The sequence below is a fragment of the Anabrus simplex genome, chromosome 1, assembly GCF_040414725.1.
Source record: "Anabrus simplex isolate iqAnaSimp1 chromosome 1, ASM4041472v1, whole genome shotgun sequence".
Taxonomy (NCBI): Eukaryota; Metazoa; Arthropoda; class Insecta; order Orthoptera; family Tettigoniidae; genus Anabrus; species Anabrus simplex.
Window position 1 is genome coordinate 499564952 of NC_090265.1, and position 18401 is coordinate 499583352.

The 18401-nt window shown below is 39.9% G+C and overlaps 1 protein-coding gene across 1 annotated transcript in view; it reads left to right on the top strand.

The window, feature by feature from the left end:
- Positions 1-18401, top strand: part of Syt14 (Synaptotagmin 14) — a 181830-nt gene that overhangs the window by 67151 nt on the left and 96278 nt on the right. Inside the window, exon 4 of the mRNA XM_068227659.1 lies at positions 87-260. Coding sequence (XP_068083760.1) covers positions 87-260 — 174 coding nt within the window. The remainder of the gene's footprint in view (positions 1-86; positions 261-18401) is intronic.

The following is an 18401-nucleotide window of genomic DNA, read 5'->3' on the forward strand; positions in this document are numbered from 1 at the left end:
TATTTTAAATACTCCTTGCCAGAAATGATACTCGTTCCCTGGTGGGATCAGCGAATGCTAATAAATTGCCGATAATCGTGTTTCAGGCAAAGCGTACTCGTACGAAGAGCCAGAGTCGAGCTCCGACAGTGAAGAAGATGTCCTCCGCCGTCTGCAGCAGTCCGGTAGCTTACACTCGGCCCAACTTCAGATGGGGGAGCCTGTGGCCGGCCCCTCGGGAGCGTCACCGGACTTCTATCACTCTCAGCCACCAGCCATAGGTGAGTAATATATTTTTCAATATTAAATATTTGCTATGAGAGAAGTAACTTCCTGCTGTGCCTCGCCACTATTGTACATACTCATTGCCTTAGTTTATTTATATGAGTGTCCTTAGTAAATTCGTGTCCTGGCCTCGAACCCCATCGGATTTCACCCTCTCCATACCTCATTATCATCATACTCTCACAGCCAAACGCGCAGGTTGCCCATGGACGTCAACTAGAAAAAACCTGCACATCAATTAATGAAGTCCCCCTTGTGTCCAGTTGAAAGTTTAAAAAAAAAATACCGAGCTCGATAGCTGCAGTCGCTTAAGTGCGGCCAGTATCCAGTATTCGGGAGATAGTAGGTTCGAACCCCACTGTCGGCAGCCCTGAAAGTGGTTTTCCATTTTCACACCAGGCAAATGCTGGGGCTGTACCTTAATTAAGGCCACGGCCGCTTCCTTACCACTCCTAGTCCTTTCCTGTCCCATCGTCGCCGTAAGACCTATCTGTGTCGGTGCGACGTATAACAACTAGCAAGTAAAATAATTATTATGTTCTGATGTATCCATTCTCGATCAGAGGTAATTTGTCTTCCCAGGTAGATAAAATCAAGTGCGGAGATGACATCTGTGTTTCGCCTTCTGTCGTATTTTCACCTCCAGGCTCCCGCGTACAAAATCAGTAATTCTGGAACGCCTATTGTACAAGGTGTATCTAAATTTGTATTATACACTTTGAAGGCTTGTAGGAAAGACCGACTACATAACAGTATGAATGGGAACCCATGTCCAGAAACGTACATCTTCACCGTTACAAGCAAAACACCACCACGCATTTAACTGCCCCGCGTCAGCTACGTCAGGGAGCAGAGCGGAGTACGTACGTCATTCCTGTGGGACCACAAGAAGAGTCGGATTTACGAGACCCCTAAAAGCAAGATCTGCTTGCGCAGGTTATGGCAATGGTGGATGTTCGACTATAATGTGTGTTTGTGAGCGAGTGTACCGGAGAATAATACGCCAGAACAATACTCAGCACGTCGAGCCGTTCTTATAAGTAGACGCAGAAGTACGTTTAACGACGCCAACAACAACAACAACAACAACAACAATGTACGTACCCTACTACGCTCATTGATGCAGTGGATATTCTTGGGATATGGGTTTCTATTGAAAACGTTACCTGCACGCCCCCGCCCCACAACCCCCACCCTCAAAGTGTACAATAGCAAATTAGATATACTCTGTACATAAATTACCAGTATTTAGGACAGAATGTGAAAACAGAGGACCCCCGAGTTACAGAACTGTAAGGCAAATGTCCTATCTGACCGCTGGGCAGGAGACACATTCCAGATGTTCCAAAGACGTCTTCAGGATTCATGAGAACATCGGGTGGAGAGAGAATATTAGTCGAGGCATAGAGACCGCATTCGTGATCGATTTTAGCTGTCTGGGAAGAATGATTACCTCGGATCGAGTTTCGAAACGTCACAAACCTGTTCGTGATATAAAAAGGAATAACTACAGGGTATCGCTTTACAGCCCTGGATGTTAAAACAATTAAAACCTAGTAAGGCACTCGGGTTTGATGGAATTCATTCCTCGTGCATATGGGGAGAAAATGTACAATTCTTTACGAAAATTCTTCAGACCGAACGAAATCCACCTGAATTCAAGAAATGGAAAATAATTTCTATCTTGAAACCTCGAAAACCTGCGAAGAGGCCTGTAAGTTATAGGCTCATCGCCCTCCTTAGCTGTTATTAAAAAACGTTAGAGAGACATTTCTACAACAGAATTAGTATTACCATCTTAAAACTCATTCCCACGGATCAGGCAGGCTTCAGACCTAGCCGCAGATGTTGCGCCCAAGTATTGTTCCCAACATCTACATCGAGACCGGATTCCAGCTAAAGCTTACATCTGCTCTTTGTTGATCTCACCGCTGCTTTTGATACTGTCTGGAAGGAAGGCGTGATGTGTGACCTACGAACTAATGAGAGCCATACCCTGCAGAAGGATTGCGCAGCTTCAACAATGTTATAAGTGACAGGATTTTCTGGGTCTATTTTGGGTAAGGAACGAGGGCAGTGAGAAAACTTCGAAATGGCTTAGGCCTACCCCAGGAATAGGTTTTAACGCCACTGCTGTTTAATATGACTTCATCTCACCTTCTGGAGATATTAACCAAAGTATTCTCCGATATTAATGACTTGGCTCCAACTAAACAACACAAGGACCACCAGAAAATCGTCCGACTCGTTGGCCGAATGGTCAGCGTACTGGCCTTCGGTTCAGAGGGTCCCGGGTTCGATTCCCGGCGGGGTCGGGGATTTTAACCTCCATTAGTCAATTCCAATGACTCGGGGGCTGGGTATTTTTGCTGTCCCTAACATCCCTGCAACTCACACACCACACATAACACTATCCTCCACCACAATAACACGCAGTTACCTACACATGGCAGATGCCGCCCACCCTCATCGGAGGGTCTGCCTTACAAGGGCTGCACTCGGATAGAAATAGCCACACGAAATTATTATTATTACCAGAAAATCGAGAGACGCAGTGCAGCCAAGACAGATGTATCTTGCTTCCAATTGAATAACCACCTAGAAACCACAAAACTGTACATCAGCTTCCCCAATCGAATACCTAATCAAAAAAGTTTCCGAAATATCTTATTGGGACCTGAGACCGGATTTTATCATGCAAACAACACCTCTTGAACTAATCGAAGGAATGTGGTACAAAATGTCATATACCTTTTGGCAAGTGACCAGTTTTCACCTGACTGTCCCTTTTAGAAATATTGGGCATGTAAAACTCGTTGTTATTTTGGTTATTTGTCTTTACTTTCTTCCTTTTAGAGGGGAAATAGTAATAATAACATTATAATCAACACCATTTATATGATTTAGAGAAATAAAGGAATGTAATGGACATTCAGTGTTCCCGATCGATTTAAAAAATCGCTATCCGCAGAACGGAACCTCATGTATCCAGTACGTAAATTGATCATCAAATGAGCAACGAACACATTTAAGTTGGCTCTCCGTGATGAAAAATTAAAAAAGAGTATTTAAATGCCAATCACTTTGTGCTGCTTGTTTTGAAAGATGATCCCCAAATTATTGTATTGGAAGCCGGTGCGGGAGGGAATTTAAACACAGCAAGTGGATCAATGGTTTCATTTGTTAGGTTCAAAATTGTTCATTATATAATTGTGGATTATTGGTAAAATGAGTAATTTTGGAAGTTGCAATTGCCTATTTAGCAATTCCAGTGATGGGTTAATCCTCATCACAACTTAAACGGTATTACTTTTAGGGATCCATTCTCGATGCTAATGATATAATAAATATCATGAACTCCATGTTAATAAATGCCACCACTACCACCACCACCACCATAACCACCATCACGGTGCAATACCCCATTAGGAACTTTGTCTGCCAATACATTCGCTATTTAGCTAGACTGTCTGCTGTTACTGGAGTTTTACATGGTTGCTTTTTGCCAACACGAGCACATCGAAGGTTTCGGCGACAGAGAAAAGGTTTAGAATTGGGAAAGGAGCGGTCGTGCTTTAATTAAGGTACAGCCCCAGTAACAACGGGAAACCAGCTTCCCAATGTAAGCTCACAGCTACGCGGCCCTAACTGCATGGCCAACTCGCTTTGTGTGTTATCACTGGAGCGTCACGTGATGACATAACCTTGGATTTTTTGACCGAATTCAATGCCCTTCGTATCAGAGAGCTCCTCTCTTGTTCTCGCGAGACTAACTGAACCCCATTCCATAATAAAAATCGCTGGACTGGTCGGGAATAAGTCATCGTCACTGGCTTCTAGTGAAGGTGGCGGCTGTGGTCCGAATCCCTGCCAACGCATGTGAAATTCTTGAAAGGAAATAAAACCCATGTCCCTGCGTTCGTATTCCGAGTAAAAATAGGGATCGTATGGCTACAATAGGTATATTAACAATCAAGCAAAACTACAAGATGGCTTGCTTTTTTCTATGTTTTCAACCTTTCTCTAGCGTTACTCCAAGAGTGGCAAAAGTTCGGCATGCTATCCTCTTTCGTTTAAGAAGACATCTTAAATGTTGGACATGAAAAACACAATAACTCGGCAAACGAAATGCTATTCCAGGATATTTCATTTTCTCGTCTTTCCGGTTCAACTCCTGGCTCTGCAATGAATTTAATACTGATTTTAGGAACTGGAACAACATGCACTTGTCCTCAGATAGCATGATCGATTAGAGAAGTGTGTTAACTCCCCCTATCCGCCACCCTAGAAATGGTTTTCTACTTTATACTCCAACTGAATTAGTACCTAATGTGGACTGTGTATCTTAATTCCCATTACACACTCATGCCCGGCGCGTCAACCTCGGTTACGACTTAACCGTGGTAAAATGGAATTTCTGTTGCATCAAGCCAGGTTTTGAAATTTGTGACGTTTTACCGCGGTTAAAAGTTAACCGGCCATGAGTGAGCGGTTAAGCAGCTAACCGAGGCTTTAAGGCGTGCATATGCTACATAACCTCACGGGTAGGTCTAAGTTGTATATTATGTGCATCAAAAGTGTCATGATCCGATTTAAAAGTTTACCGGTCGTGAGTGAGCGGTATAATCTCACATTGCATGCATCCAAAGTGCCGTGATGTTATCGTTAATATGGATTTGGCACCACATACTGTATATCTACAATATCTTGAGGATGATGAACAGAGAAAAAGAGACTGTGGCGTCCTTTTTATATTAATAGGTGACCAACTCGAGTTCCCAACTCATATCAACAATCCTGTTTCGCCAAGAAGTGATCTAAGTCAGGGAGCATTTCACTTTTAAATGTGCTAAAATTTGACGTTCTCGTTCGCCCTTTCTTTTCCATATCGACTGATACTGGTAACCTAACCTAAACTGTAAACATGTTCCTGACTCGCTTACTAGCTTTACAAACATACTAATCTGAATTTATATTGAAAACTATTGGAATTCTGCATTTAAAATGGAAATTATGAAAATTCTGCATTTATTAAATAAAATACACGATCGTCGAACCCTGGACTCACACTTACTTCTTACCTGCTTACTTACACATACGTTATTTGAAGGGCGCCAGCTACCACTCAGTGCAGCAAAAATAGAATGAGACTCTTGACTATCTCTAGGGTGTGGGGTAATAAGCTTACTTTTGACAACATACCATATAAGTTCTGGGAAAAGGAGATTGGCGTTCGGTTTCCCCATTAATTTTGATGTTAAGATATTTTACTGCCATTGAAATAAAACTATGAATTCGTTTGATAGAACAAAATATATTCTTTAAATAATATATAAAAAATAGTGAGTCTTGTTGCGATAAAACAGATGAGAATATGAAATTATGACATTGCAACTGAAAGAAACTAGGCATGAATTCGAATTCTTCTTGACCGAACATTTAACAATTTATACAAAATATATCCCTCACTGTTTCACTTGACTGTACCTTCAACACTTCGAGTGTAATTACGACGTATTCCTTAAAACTGGTGTTTACTGTAGATGTGTCACGCCTAATTTGGTGATGTATCCATGTGACTGCTTTTTCTCCATATCATATGACTTCTTTGTAAGTCTGGATGGTATTACTTCATTGCAAGTGGTATCCTTCGATGACTCCATGGTAAGCCTTTGCGTCTGTATCTTCAACTAGGTGACCGACCAACTTTGGCCTCACTCTCTCAATGACCAAAGAATAATGGCTCACTGAGTCTTCTCCATCTCGTCCACACAATGGCCAACTGTGGCCTCTCCTTCCAGTGTAATAATGACTGTCCACTTATCCATTTGACTTCTTCACTGTTCAGCTTCCGTTTAACTAATGACTGACGCTACAATATGCAGCCACCTTTTATAAACGTTGCATGGCACACCTACGTAATCTCCAGAAATAACCATGACCTACTCCCACATACGCAACAAGTATTACATGTAATGGTGAAATCCGCTGGGGCTCCCTAAGAAACTCAAAGGAACAGAGCTCAGTGCTAAGTGAGCACGATGACGTAGCCATGACGTGACGATGACTTGACAGAAATGTCAGCAGTATTGCACAATATAGCAATGCCATATCCAACATCTGATATATAACAATTCTCACTGTACATATCTTGAGTGTTATTCTACACATACGTATATATGCATACATCTAAGTACAATTCTGCAAGCGACAAGCATTGCAAAATTGAATTGAATAAGAATGATAATTACAATAATAGTAATAATGTCACAGATAAAATAACAATAATAATAATAATAATAATAATAATACTGACATAATAATAATAACAACAATAATACAGATAAAATCATAAAATAATAAAAATACAGATTTCATCTTGTAACGGGATTTGAACCGTTACAAAACTAACCTAACGAAATACAGTTGATTCATCTTATAAATAAAAGACTATAATAGAAAATATGATCAAAATGATTATAAAAGATGTTTATGCAACTGTAAAATAGTTTAAAACATATTCGTCCTAGAAATAAAGACAGCTGACGATTCCAGGCAAAACGTAAACAACTGGGAACTGGATAAATTAGAGACATATGAATGTCGAAAATATCACTGCCTTCTGGATAAACTAAATACAAGTGACTGTCGAACTCATCACTGCCTTCTGAACACTACTTTGATTACTTCCGAGGGGAAAAATAGCGAGAAAAACGTGCGTCCAGAAACCGCGGATTCGAAACCAAGGATTAGCAATGCTGCAACAGGTTAATGACAATACCACGGTAAGAGTTTTGCGATGGTTTCGTAAGGCCAGATATTTACCGAGAACGGTGCACCTGGGCATAGAGTTAGAACAGATTTCAAAGGTCACGAGGATAGAACAAAACAGTAGTAAAACACAGATTATGTCGACTTCAGTGCAACAGTTGTTAGTCGTCGCCCTTCTCTTCTCAAGACGGACACTTCGATCCCAACTCAGAGCGGTGGTGAGAGCGACAACTTCGAGTCGTTAGCTGCCGACACGTTAAAGTATTCATTCGGTAAGAAATATCGACACTCGGCATCGCTGCCCTTCCAAACGCCAACTCTACGTGGGAAATGTATTCACTGTGGCGTGTTTCTTTGATATTTGATAGTGCGGTATGTTGTATGTAAATGAAGATGTATGTTTCGAGACTAACACAAACATCCAAGCCAGAGGGAATTAAACAAACATAACTAATTTTTCTGACCTGGTGAGGAATCGAACATGGGACCTTCTGAACCAAAGGCCTCGACGGTGACGACTTAGCCAAGGAGCTTAACTTTTAGTAAATGTTGTTGTTATTACTATCAGTATCTAATTATAAAGAGAGGACTACTTTAAAAGACTGACGAGAATCCTTGTCAACATCAACCGCCGAATCTTGTTGCTATGAAGATGATATGTGCGTGGGAGAAGTTTTGTTCAAATGATTCGTAATCCGTACTGAAGATTTTTCCTGGTAACGATATTATAATATGGACAGCTACTATTTCCAGTTCAACTAGTGTTCTCCGAATTGTGGTGGCAGTCTGATGAATAACAACTTGCATATCAGTATTTCTACGACATGCGTACTACGAATGAGTGAAATCAGTTTTTTCTTTGGCTCAAATTACATTTCGCTGGTGGCAGAACGCATATTGCTGTGTGTTAACAATAATCTTCGCTTTTTACTGGAGTTTCCTACTTTTAATTCCCTTTGAGTTACGTGAGCGTCGGTACAGTTATTAATACAGTCGCTCTGAAAGCAGAAGGATTTAAAAGCGCTTGGTTTCTAGTTTTGTTTTTCCTACAAGAAAATACGATATACTACCGTGTGTAGAATGTGCTAGGGCTCAAGGTTGGTCTTATGGAAGATGAAGAGTTGTATGTTCATTAGGCTAAATTTTGAGTGGTATTATACATGAAGTCCCCCTCTGTGGTGTAGTGGTTAGCGTGATTAGCTGTCACCCCGGGAGGCCCGTGTTCGATTCCCGGCTCTGCCACAAAATTTGAAAAGTTGTATGAGGACTGGAACGGGGTCCACTCAGCCTAGGGAGGTCAACTGAGTAGAGGGGGGTTCGATTCCCACCTCAGCCATCCTTAAAGTGGTTTTCCTTGGTTTCCTACTTCTTCTCCAGGCAAATTCCGGGATGGTACCTAATTTAAGGCCACGGCCGCTTCCTTCCAATCTTCCCATCCCTCCCCAAAAGGCCCCTGTTCAGCATAGCAGGCGAGGCCGCCTGGACGAGGTACTGGTCCTCAACCCCATTTGTATCCCCGACCCAATCCTCCACGCTCCAGGACACTGCCCTTGAAGTGGTAGAGGTGGGATCCCTCGCTGAGTCCAACGGAAAAATCATCCCTGGAGAGTAAATAGATTAAGAAAAAAGAAGAGATTATAAATGAAGGTAAATATTAGGTAAAAGAGGAATGTTTATATATCTTGCCGGGCTGCGATATCAGACGGTAGTGCGCTGGCCTCCTGAGCCTAAGTTGGTGGGTTCGATCCTGGCTCAATATTGTGGTACTAAATTTTTAAAATATGTCTGTACTCGGTAATGCCAGGAACTACAGCTCGTTAACGTGCAATATTCTGTCATCTGGCTCTGTTGTCAGGTGTAGTAGCGCGCTAAATCTATGACTGATACTGTTGTTCCTTTCGTTCTAACGTTCTATGAATTTGTATTTATTTTATTTTTATTTTGTTCGTTTTTATGGAGTTTAGTTTACCGTTGTGAAACTTAGTATAATCTGTAACGTTTAGTGCTAGCAAATACTGTAGAGCGCCAGTAACGGACGCTCGGTTTGTTAGCGTGTGAATGATTGGCCGACAATAACACTGTCATCTCCCCGACCGGCACTGCCTGCCCGTTTATCGTAACTTCATTTCTGTCTTCAAAAAGGTGCCATCAAATTGGAAATAATAAAAACTAAGAGTGTTTCCGAGAAAATCAGTAGTCGTAGGAAATACAGGGGCTTACGTCTTTCAGCACTCGTCGGTTACGATGATCAACAGAAATTATAATATTTTCCTGTACACAGGGTGGTCGGAAACTACTGCATGTGAACCGGGTATATGAGCGTTAGACGACTGGCCATACTGATAGATAATTTAAAAAAATAATTCGATATCTCGCACCGATGTCATTTGAGTGTCATGGCGAGAAATCAGCATCAAACACAATCACACCGTGAGTTTCAGCCAGTGTTACCTTAGCATACTTGTTATGGCGATTTTCTTTTCCTTCCATTGAAGTTCTCAAGCCAGTTTTAAACCACGTGCAGATTTAACGACACCGACTCGCAAAGCCCATCTGAATTCGCCCGCGAAACGATCTGATTGGCTAACTTCAGCAGCTGATAAAATGACAATGGCGGAAGTTATCGAATTCTCTCTTTTCAAATTATTTATCAGTATGGCCAACACTCTAACGCTCATATACGCAATTCACGCTCAATCAATCAATCGATCGTTCAATCAATCGTTCAATCAATCAATCAATCAATCAATGATTTGCATTTAGGGCTGTCACTCAAGTGGCAGATTCCATATCAGTTGTTTACCTAACTTTTTCTTAAACATTTTCAAAGAACTTGGAAATTTATCTAACATTTCTCTTGATAATTGATCCGATTCCGTACTCTTCGTCCTATAAATGAATATTTGCCCAAATTTGTCATCTTAAATTCCAACTTTATCTTCCTACTTTGTAGCCACAAAGACGCACACAAAATGCTGTCAAGTGTGTACACTGTTATATTTACAAGTTATTTACACATATTCTACACACACGCACTAATAAACTGCCATTTTGAAACAAAACACATCTACGAACAAGTCAACGTAGAAGAATATAACACAACATGTTTTCTCGTAATTTTGAGAGTCTCCAATAACCTATTTACAATGAATGGATTTTTCTATAACTATCTAGTGCCAAAGATAGGCTACGTTGTTCTGGATATTACAGTGTGTTGCACAATATTGCATTGGATTTATACATCATATAAACAGGTAATAATAAGTTACATATTATTAATTACGTGTTCTTACCTTAAATAAACTCATATTAATAGACATACAGCAGATGTTTCATGACATAACCTCACAAATAATACGATCGTCCGTACATAACTACGTACATAATAATAATAATAATAATAATAATAATAATAATAATAATAATAATAATAATAATTCGGGCTCGATATTTGCATTATTTACCCATAGGTTAAAGCACATTTTTTGTAAGCCATATTAGTCTATTACACTTGCGTCAGTGCTAGATAATAATCTGGGCTAGGCTAGAGGAATGTCCTTGCATAAATAACAACAGTGTGTTCCTGTAGAGGTTCGTACGTAATCTGTTTTCCGTCCAGGGTCGGTTTTTCCATTGGTCTCAGCGATGGATCCCACCGTCTGATGCGGCATGCAAACCGCGCATGCTGTTCTTATTTATATCTCAAAAAGTAATTGTCCGATTTTGAAAATACTTACATATTTGAACTTGTACGCAGATGAACTTTTAAATCAGCTGTATAAATTTGTGCCGTTCCATTTTAAAATATGGAGTTTGTATCAATAACTCGGTCGTTAATCACCCGATAAGACTAAGTGGCACGTTATTTTACAAGGCCCTACGTACCATTTATGAATATGAAAACAGAATGCTGATATCTTTAATGGTTTAGAAGTTATTTGCGTGTAACGTGTTAGGTGAATAACCCTGTGTCACAGTACATGTTACAATATGTACAGATGTTGGTTGATTAATACAAAATTAGTACTTTAAAGGGTAGAAAAATAAAATGATTACATAGAATTTTAATACAATACAATGTGGTCATAAGGGTTCATTTTATTGCATATTACCGTATATACAGATGTTAGTTTTTCTACTACAGCTTAATACAAATTTAATACTTAATTGTTTATAGATTGGGAAAACAAAATGATAACATAGACACAGGATTTTTGGTTGCAATGTGGTAAATTGAATAAAATAAATAGAGTAAATAACAAATATTTGGCTGTGATGTGGATTCTGTACACAGGGGAGGACATCGGATTGAAGGAGGAGTGGTGAGGACGCGTGTGCGTGCTTCCAAGTGTGTCATGTATTGTATTATTTCTATTGGGGGATAGGGGCTATTGTGGTTGGTGAGTGGGAGGTGGTGTAGTGTGGTCACAGTCCTCAGGATGGGATGGGAGCAGGGAGCGGTATAAGTGGAAAGATGTTTGGATGAAATGTAGGGAGGGGGGAAGGGGGCCATAGAGGAGGTGGTTTAGTGAGGGTTGGTCGCGGTCGAGTAAAGCGTGTACTTCAGGGGGTAGTTCATTCCAGTGAATTTCGGCTTTGATGAGGTGCCTTGTAACTACTGGGTCCGACGAAAACAGAATACTGTGTATTAAGATCAGTTGTTGTGTCCTTTCTGGAGGTCTTCCGGGTTTTGGTGTTCCCGGAAGAACCTGTAATCCTTGTTTCGGGATACTTGGACCTCCTCGGACAGCTTTCCGATTGGCAGGAGGGCGTATCTGATCGCCTGAGCACCATGAATTAAGACATTTCGGACGGTTGGAGGCATAGGATACCAATTATATAAGGACACGTACAATTTCGCAGTGTCTAAAGCGTACGCGCGAAAGCTTCATCGTTCACCTGATGACCACTGGACAAAACCTAAAACCCAGAGAAGAGTATAAACATCGTGAAGCGAAGGATCTAAGTCCAAATGTAGTTGAATTGAGTTTTGTTGTTGTACCTGCAATATAACAGCAAATCTGATGATTAATTCTTGCTGACCCCGGTTGCTTCCGCTGCCTTTTTCGGATTGCGATAGAACCTTCTTGAGATGTTGCCGGTATTCGAGGTCCCAGTCCCTTGGACAATCCTGTCTGCTTTCAGGCCCAGCTCTTTCCACGAAGCCTCCCGAATAGTGGATTTTCGATCTGTGTTCATCCGTGGTGTTTCGTAAACTACCTTTAAACAACAAATTTCAATGTAAAGAAATACAGTTAGATCCATGGTACAGAAAGGCTCGGAGAGCGGTAGGCCATGAGTCACAGACAGTGGGTGTTGCGTTGCGGGTAGAGGGTAGGAGGGGGAATGACACTGATAAGAAAAAATAGTGCGGTGAATTTTTTCGGGTTGCTTATAAGCAAATACCGCCAGCAACGAAATGTTGCAAGAAGTGGCAATTGGCTTTTATAGTGTATAATATCGATTAAATCAATCAGTAACACATAACTACCTATAACTTCGATTTCCGGCCCTGAAAACGCCGTAAAATCGGAGTGCAGTGAAGTCTAAAATATGGAGAAGTTAACTGGCTGATACGGTTTTTTAATCGCGTGCAGGACTTATCCTTGTGAATTTACTCAACAAATACCCTTCGAGAAGGGGTTCTTCAATATCCTGGTCGGTCCCAATAAGATATAAATGTTTAATTTTTTCCACGTTTTTAAAATTGTCATGTTTGTGCTTCATTCCCCGCCACTTACACACTCAAAGCACATTGTGTAGGGCAGATATGAGGTACCTGGGGTGTCTAGAACGAGTTCCCAAGCTTTATTCAGCGATTTCTTGACTTCCGATTTTATCGATTTTTGCCGGCGAGAATCGGTGTTTAGACCACTGTGCGTCGTCGAGTGCACCAAAGGCCAAATGAAACATTTCATCCTGGATGTGTGCAAGGTCAGGGTCAAGCCGGAAGTGGTTCTGTGATATTTTGGGAGCATTTTTAGTATCATTGATTGGGCTCGCTCACTGAGGTGACCAAGAACATGACGCAGCATGTTTATTTAAACATTCTGGATGATCAAGTGTCGCCTTTCAGTGAACATCTGCATGATGAGTATGCTATTGATACCCCGACTTTTCAAAATGACAACAGCAAAGTTCATCGGACTGGATACATACGTGATTGATTTCATGAACACTCCCCCACCCTATTACATCTCGATTTTCCTGAAAAATCACCTGAATTGAACCCCATTGAAAATTTTTGGGACATGGAGCAGCGGGTAAAACGCCGATATCAGGATTTCAGAAATTTGGTGGAACTGCACGATCAAATCCTCAGCGAGTGGCTTAACCTGGATGTGACGTCCCTGTACAACCTTGTGGACTCACCTCCTAACCGAATCCAGGTGGTTATCAAGTCCAGAGGCGGACTTACACGGTATTACTGTAAATGATGCGTGTAATGATTTATCTAGGAGTGAGTAATTTTTGCCCGGTGAGCTTATAATAACGTTCCAATTCGAAAGTTAGCGTAGTTTGACCCGTTCTATGGGTTACTTAAGTGAAGTGACTTCCGAATGTTTAGGACTACGAAAGGGCTAAGGTATTAGGTAAATTTCATTGCCACCACTGACTGTTCTATTGTGATTTGTCCAAGGAGCTTTTGGGGATCATTAATTGTGCAACTGGTGTCCCGCTTTTGATGTTTCGTTCGATCTTCCATCTAGTAACAAAACGGAACTCCACTAAACATATTCCATCACTGAGTTACAGTAGCCTAATTAGTAGTGTAAGTTTTAACGCAAGTTACGAAGTTCATTATTCCTATTGTGCATCCCCAAGTGTAAAAACTGAATCTTATTTCACATAAAAACACATATTTTCACATTTTTTTATGTAAATACATATTTTAAGAAAATCTATAATAAGCACATAAATCGGCAATATTTGTTGATCAATTACATTTAAAATGCTTCTGTGTTATAAAACAATGCTCATATTTTCATTTTACGATTACGGTATTGTTTTTAACAGTGTATTTAACATAATGTATCTGAATGTTTCGGCTATTTATAGACTTACCTACATAAGTTCTAAAACTTGCTGGTCACTGGCTACGTCGTTACATTTAGACATCGATTTGATTTGCTGCACAAGAGGTTTCTTTGCATGATGTCATTCCAACTCTTTATGAGTCAGCCCTCTCGGGTTTTGTTTATAGAATATCAGCGAAAGGCAATCACGGAGAGATAAGGTGACGTAATTCCGTTACGACATGGGAGACTCGGAAGAATATTGCCCCACCATTAGGTAGTGGAATTTCATCACTCCTAAGAGTAAGGTTAGCTGTCCGGGTCCATATATCATTCCCGTGGTCGTGTGATTTTGTATGGATTTATAAGAAATATTTCCTTCAGTGTCCGATGCTATTATTTTTGTTGAAACAGTGATTCACCGTAAATGCGTGTGTCGTAACCTGCAAAATAATGCTAAAAGAGAAGTCGAGTACAAGGTCGTGTCTTCAACAATATCTAGTGGAATTTAAAAGCATTTTCACTACCGATGGAAAAGTATTTATTTTGCCAACCGTGTGGTAAAACAGTACGTGCAGATCAACGTTCTCAAGTAATCCAGCATTTGTCTGGAAATAAGCATTCTGCGGCTGCTTCGCGTGTGCGTTCGCGACAATTATTAATAGCTGAACCAGCTACTTCAAATTCAGGCCCATCTAAATATTCCCAGTATTATTTAGATGTGTGCAGAGCATTTGTTTGCGCCGACATTCCTCTTGGTAAAATAAATAATCCGGGACTGAGAAATTTCCTAACAAAGTACATTAATTTTGAGCCTCCAGACGAATCCACATTAAGGAAAAACTATCTCCCAAAATGTTACGAAGAAACTTTACAGAGAATTCGGGCAGTATGTGATAGCGAAAAACTGTGGGTGAGCATTGAAGAAACCACTGATTCAAGTGGCAGAAAAGTAGGAAATGTTGTAGTTGGAGTGTTGAAGAATGACAAAACTGCTTGCGAGCATTCTTATTTGCTAGCGTGTAAAGAAATGCTTGCTGCAAACCATGTCACTGTAGCTAGGTTATTCAATGAAGCCATGCACTTACTTTGGCCAAAAGGTATAAAATACGACCATGTATTGCTTTTCCTTACTGACAGTGCAGCTTACATGAAAAAGGCAGCCGAAGGCCTTTGTGTGAGCTTTCCGGAAATGATACACGTAACTTGCGTTGTTCATGCTCTACACAGGTTATGTGAAACTGTGCGAGCTCAGTATCCACAAGTGGATAAATTCGTGTCTAATGGCAAAAAAGTCTTCGTAAAATACCCTCAAGAATCGATCTCTTTAAAGAGAAAAACCCGGATCGTGCGCTTCCTCCTCTGCCTATTGTTACGCTGTGGGGTACCTGGCTTAGCGCTATAGTATACTACGCAGACAATTTCGAAAGTTTTGCATCCATTGTGAACGTGCTAGATACAAACGACGAGTCGTCAAATGAGATTCTTCAAGAGATACTAAAAGACAGCTCTTTGAAAAATGATTTGGCGTTTATATCTGCCAATCTAAGCTTCTTGTGTAAAACTACAGACATACTTGAAAAATCCACTAACCTGTTGTCCGAAACAGTGAAGGAAGTGCGCGCTGTTGAAAATAAATTAGATTCACTCCCGGCTTCGCAGGTACAGGGACTGTTAAAGGTCAAATATCAAAATTTGTTCAGGAAAAAACAGAGGATTTCAAACAATGTGCCAAATTTCTAATGTATTAGAGGGTGCTCATGTTGGCGAAATTGATGGCGTTATTGTTGGTGACATTCCTCTCTTTAACTATGCTCGTCTGACTTCCTGTGATGTGGAGCGATCGTTTTCGCAGTATAAGGCGTTCTTTAGAGATAATCGGCATGCATTTGTGATGGACAATTTGGAGATGACCTTTGTTGTTCACTGCAATTCTGAGACTACTTCTAGCAACTAATATTCCAGCGTGTGATGGGTGAGTACGAACTGGTACTATTTTTTCAAAGATTATAGGTTGCTTTATTTTGCCATATTTAAACAAAACATTACCTTTAAAAAGTAACCATTCATAATATCTAATCTGGCATATCAAAAATTAATATACCATACAGCACGTTTCAATACACATACATCATTTTGACTTAAGGAGCACGTTTGGTAGCACCATATTCTAATACAAAACTCTATACTTATTTACTTCTTGAGCGCGAGTAGTTATGTGATATTTAAAGGAAAATAATTTCAATTTTTTATCACATATTTTAAAGTTTTTCAGCACATAAAAAATAAATATTTTTCACATTTTTAGCACATAAAAATCCGCTCCCTAATAATTAGTGTTGATTTTGACAAGAATTAATAAAACATTGCTGTTTTTGCCCACACTTCAAAATTCGACTACCTTGACCGAAATTGAACCAGTGATTCGAGCACTCTAACTCTGATTTACCCCGGTTGAAGAAGAATGGGTGTGAGCCATACGAACAGAAATTAAATAAAAATGGAATAGTGAATTACTCCGCTGCATGATTATAAATGTTACACAGAACACAAATAGGCTAAACTCGTAATATTTTGCAGAATAAGCTGTGTACTGGTACTATTCTTACCCCTAGGAATGAATAAAATTTGCCCCGCGCCTAATGTACTGTACATGGTGCGAGTTTTCGAATAATTCACAAGATTTTTATCATAAAATCATTAGAGGCGACCTTTGTGAGGACTCCAGTGACTTCAGATGCTAACGGTATACATTTGTTGTTGTACATTGTTACTTATCAATACTGAAACTTCGCCATTTCCATTGAAGGGTAGTCTCGTTGAAAATTCTAATTAAAACAGAAAATATTCGAGTGTATTGTGAAACATTTCCATCGGACATGAATCAGACGTAAACGTTATTTTAAAGGCACAAAGAAATGCGATCGATGGAGGAAGCAGAGCTAATGTAGGTCACAGATAGAATATAGCATGAACAATAGCATTGGTTTAAGAGGAAATGCAACGGTGAGTCAAGCTCACCGGCTACAAAAGAAAGAATATTATTAGCCTTAAAATTATGATTGTGGAACTGAAAACTAAAGGTAGAGGAAGCTTGCTAGAGATTTTTAGAATTTCCGTGTAAATACATAACCACACAAGTAAAATCTACTTCTGTATTGTGCTATATGTTAGTGTGCCATTCGCTTATATCGTTTCATACACATTCATTATCTTTATTCTACTTACAAACTACTTATTTACGTAGTTCACGCCTCAAAATACGTTCGTATGTTTTACAACAAAGGTTTCCCTGCCATTCCCGACACTAAAGATTGCTTGTCATAAAGAAAAAACGGCAGCAGACTCATTGTAATAAGTTGATGACTACTGATAAATAAATAAAATCATGAATAAAAATATATAAATAAAATTACTCAAAAACGTAATAAAATTAATAAGCATAATTAACCGAAATGTCCGTAGTATGGGCGCCAGAGTTCACCAGAATGGATCCCTCGAATTTAGATAAGAGCATGATAGACTTTATATCCCAGGGCGTGTACATAATGCTGCGTACTGGTACATCTGCTGCAGGCCTTACCTAACCTCCTGAAAACGACTAATTAGGTAGGAACTGCACCTAGGTTTATCAATAACACTGATTCTAAAATAGCTAACTATATTCTGAACAAATTCCGTGCATGAGCACCTCATCAACATACAACATTATACATACAATACACACATAAAATATTGCTGGAAGACTCCATATTTATAACAATAATAAAAACCGTGGGAAAACGAAAGCGAGAACTAAGCTACCATTTGTAGATGGTCCGATGAACAATGTACATGTATGAAGATAAATACCCTTCACTGTCTCTAGATCAATTCGATTTACCGATTCTCATAATCGGCAGTTATCACATCACACAGATACTGTACCTTGTACTACTGTGTTCACATATTTTAACACTTGTAAAGATATATACACACGTCTGTCGATCCTCAACATATAAATTTATGGAAAGTCTGAGATAGCTTTCACCAACATATAATGCTAGGCCGCCACAAGTGCTATAATACTTAATGCGCAAGCACTCTCCACAATCAGCCACTTTCCACAAACATAACACGACTACGCTCCACGAACGTTTGAAGTCCAGTCCATTGCAGCCATGTCAATCCAGTACCGTATCTCAGCACCACTTCCTTCCCGTACAGTCCGTCAGTTGTAGTTGTAGTTATCTTCCTTCTCGTTCCTATACAATCACCTTCACAATCACCCTTACAATGTTTCTCATACAATCTCTCATACAATCTCCTATACAATGTCACTTATAATGTTCAGGTTGCCGCCGTATCATC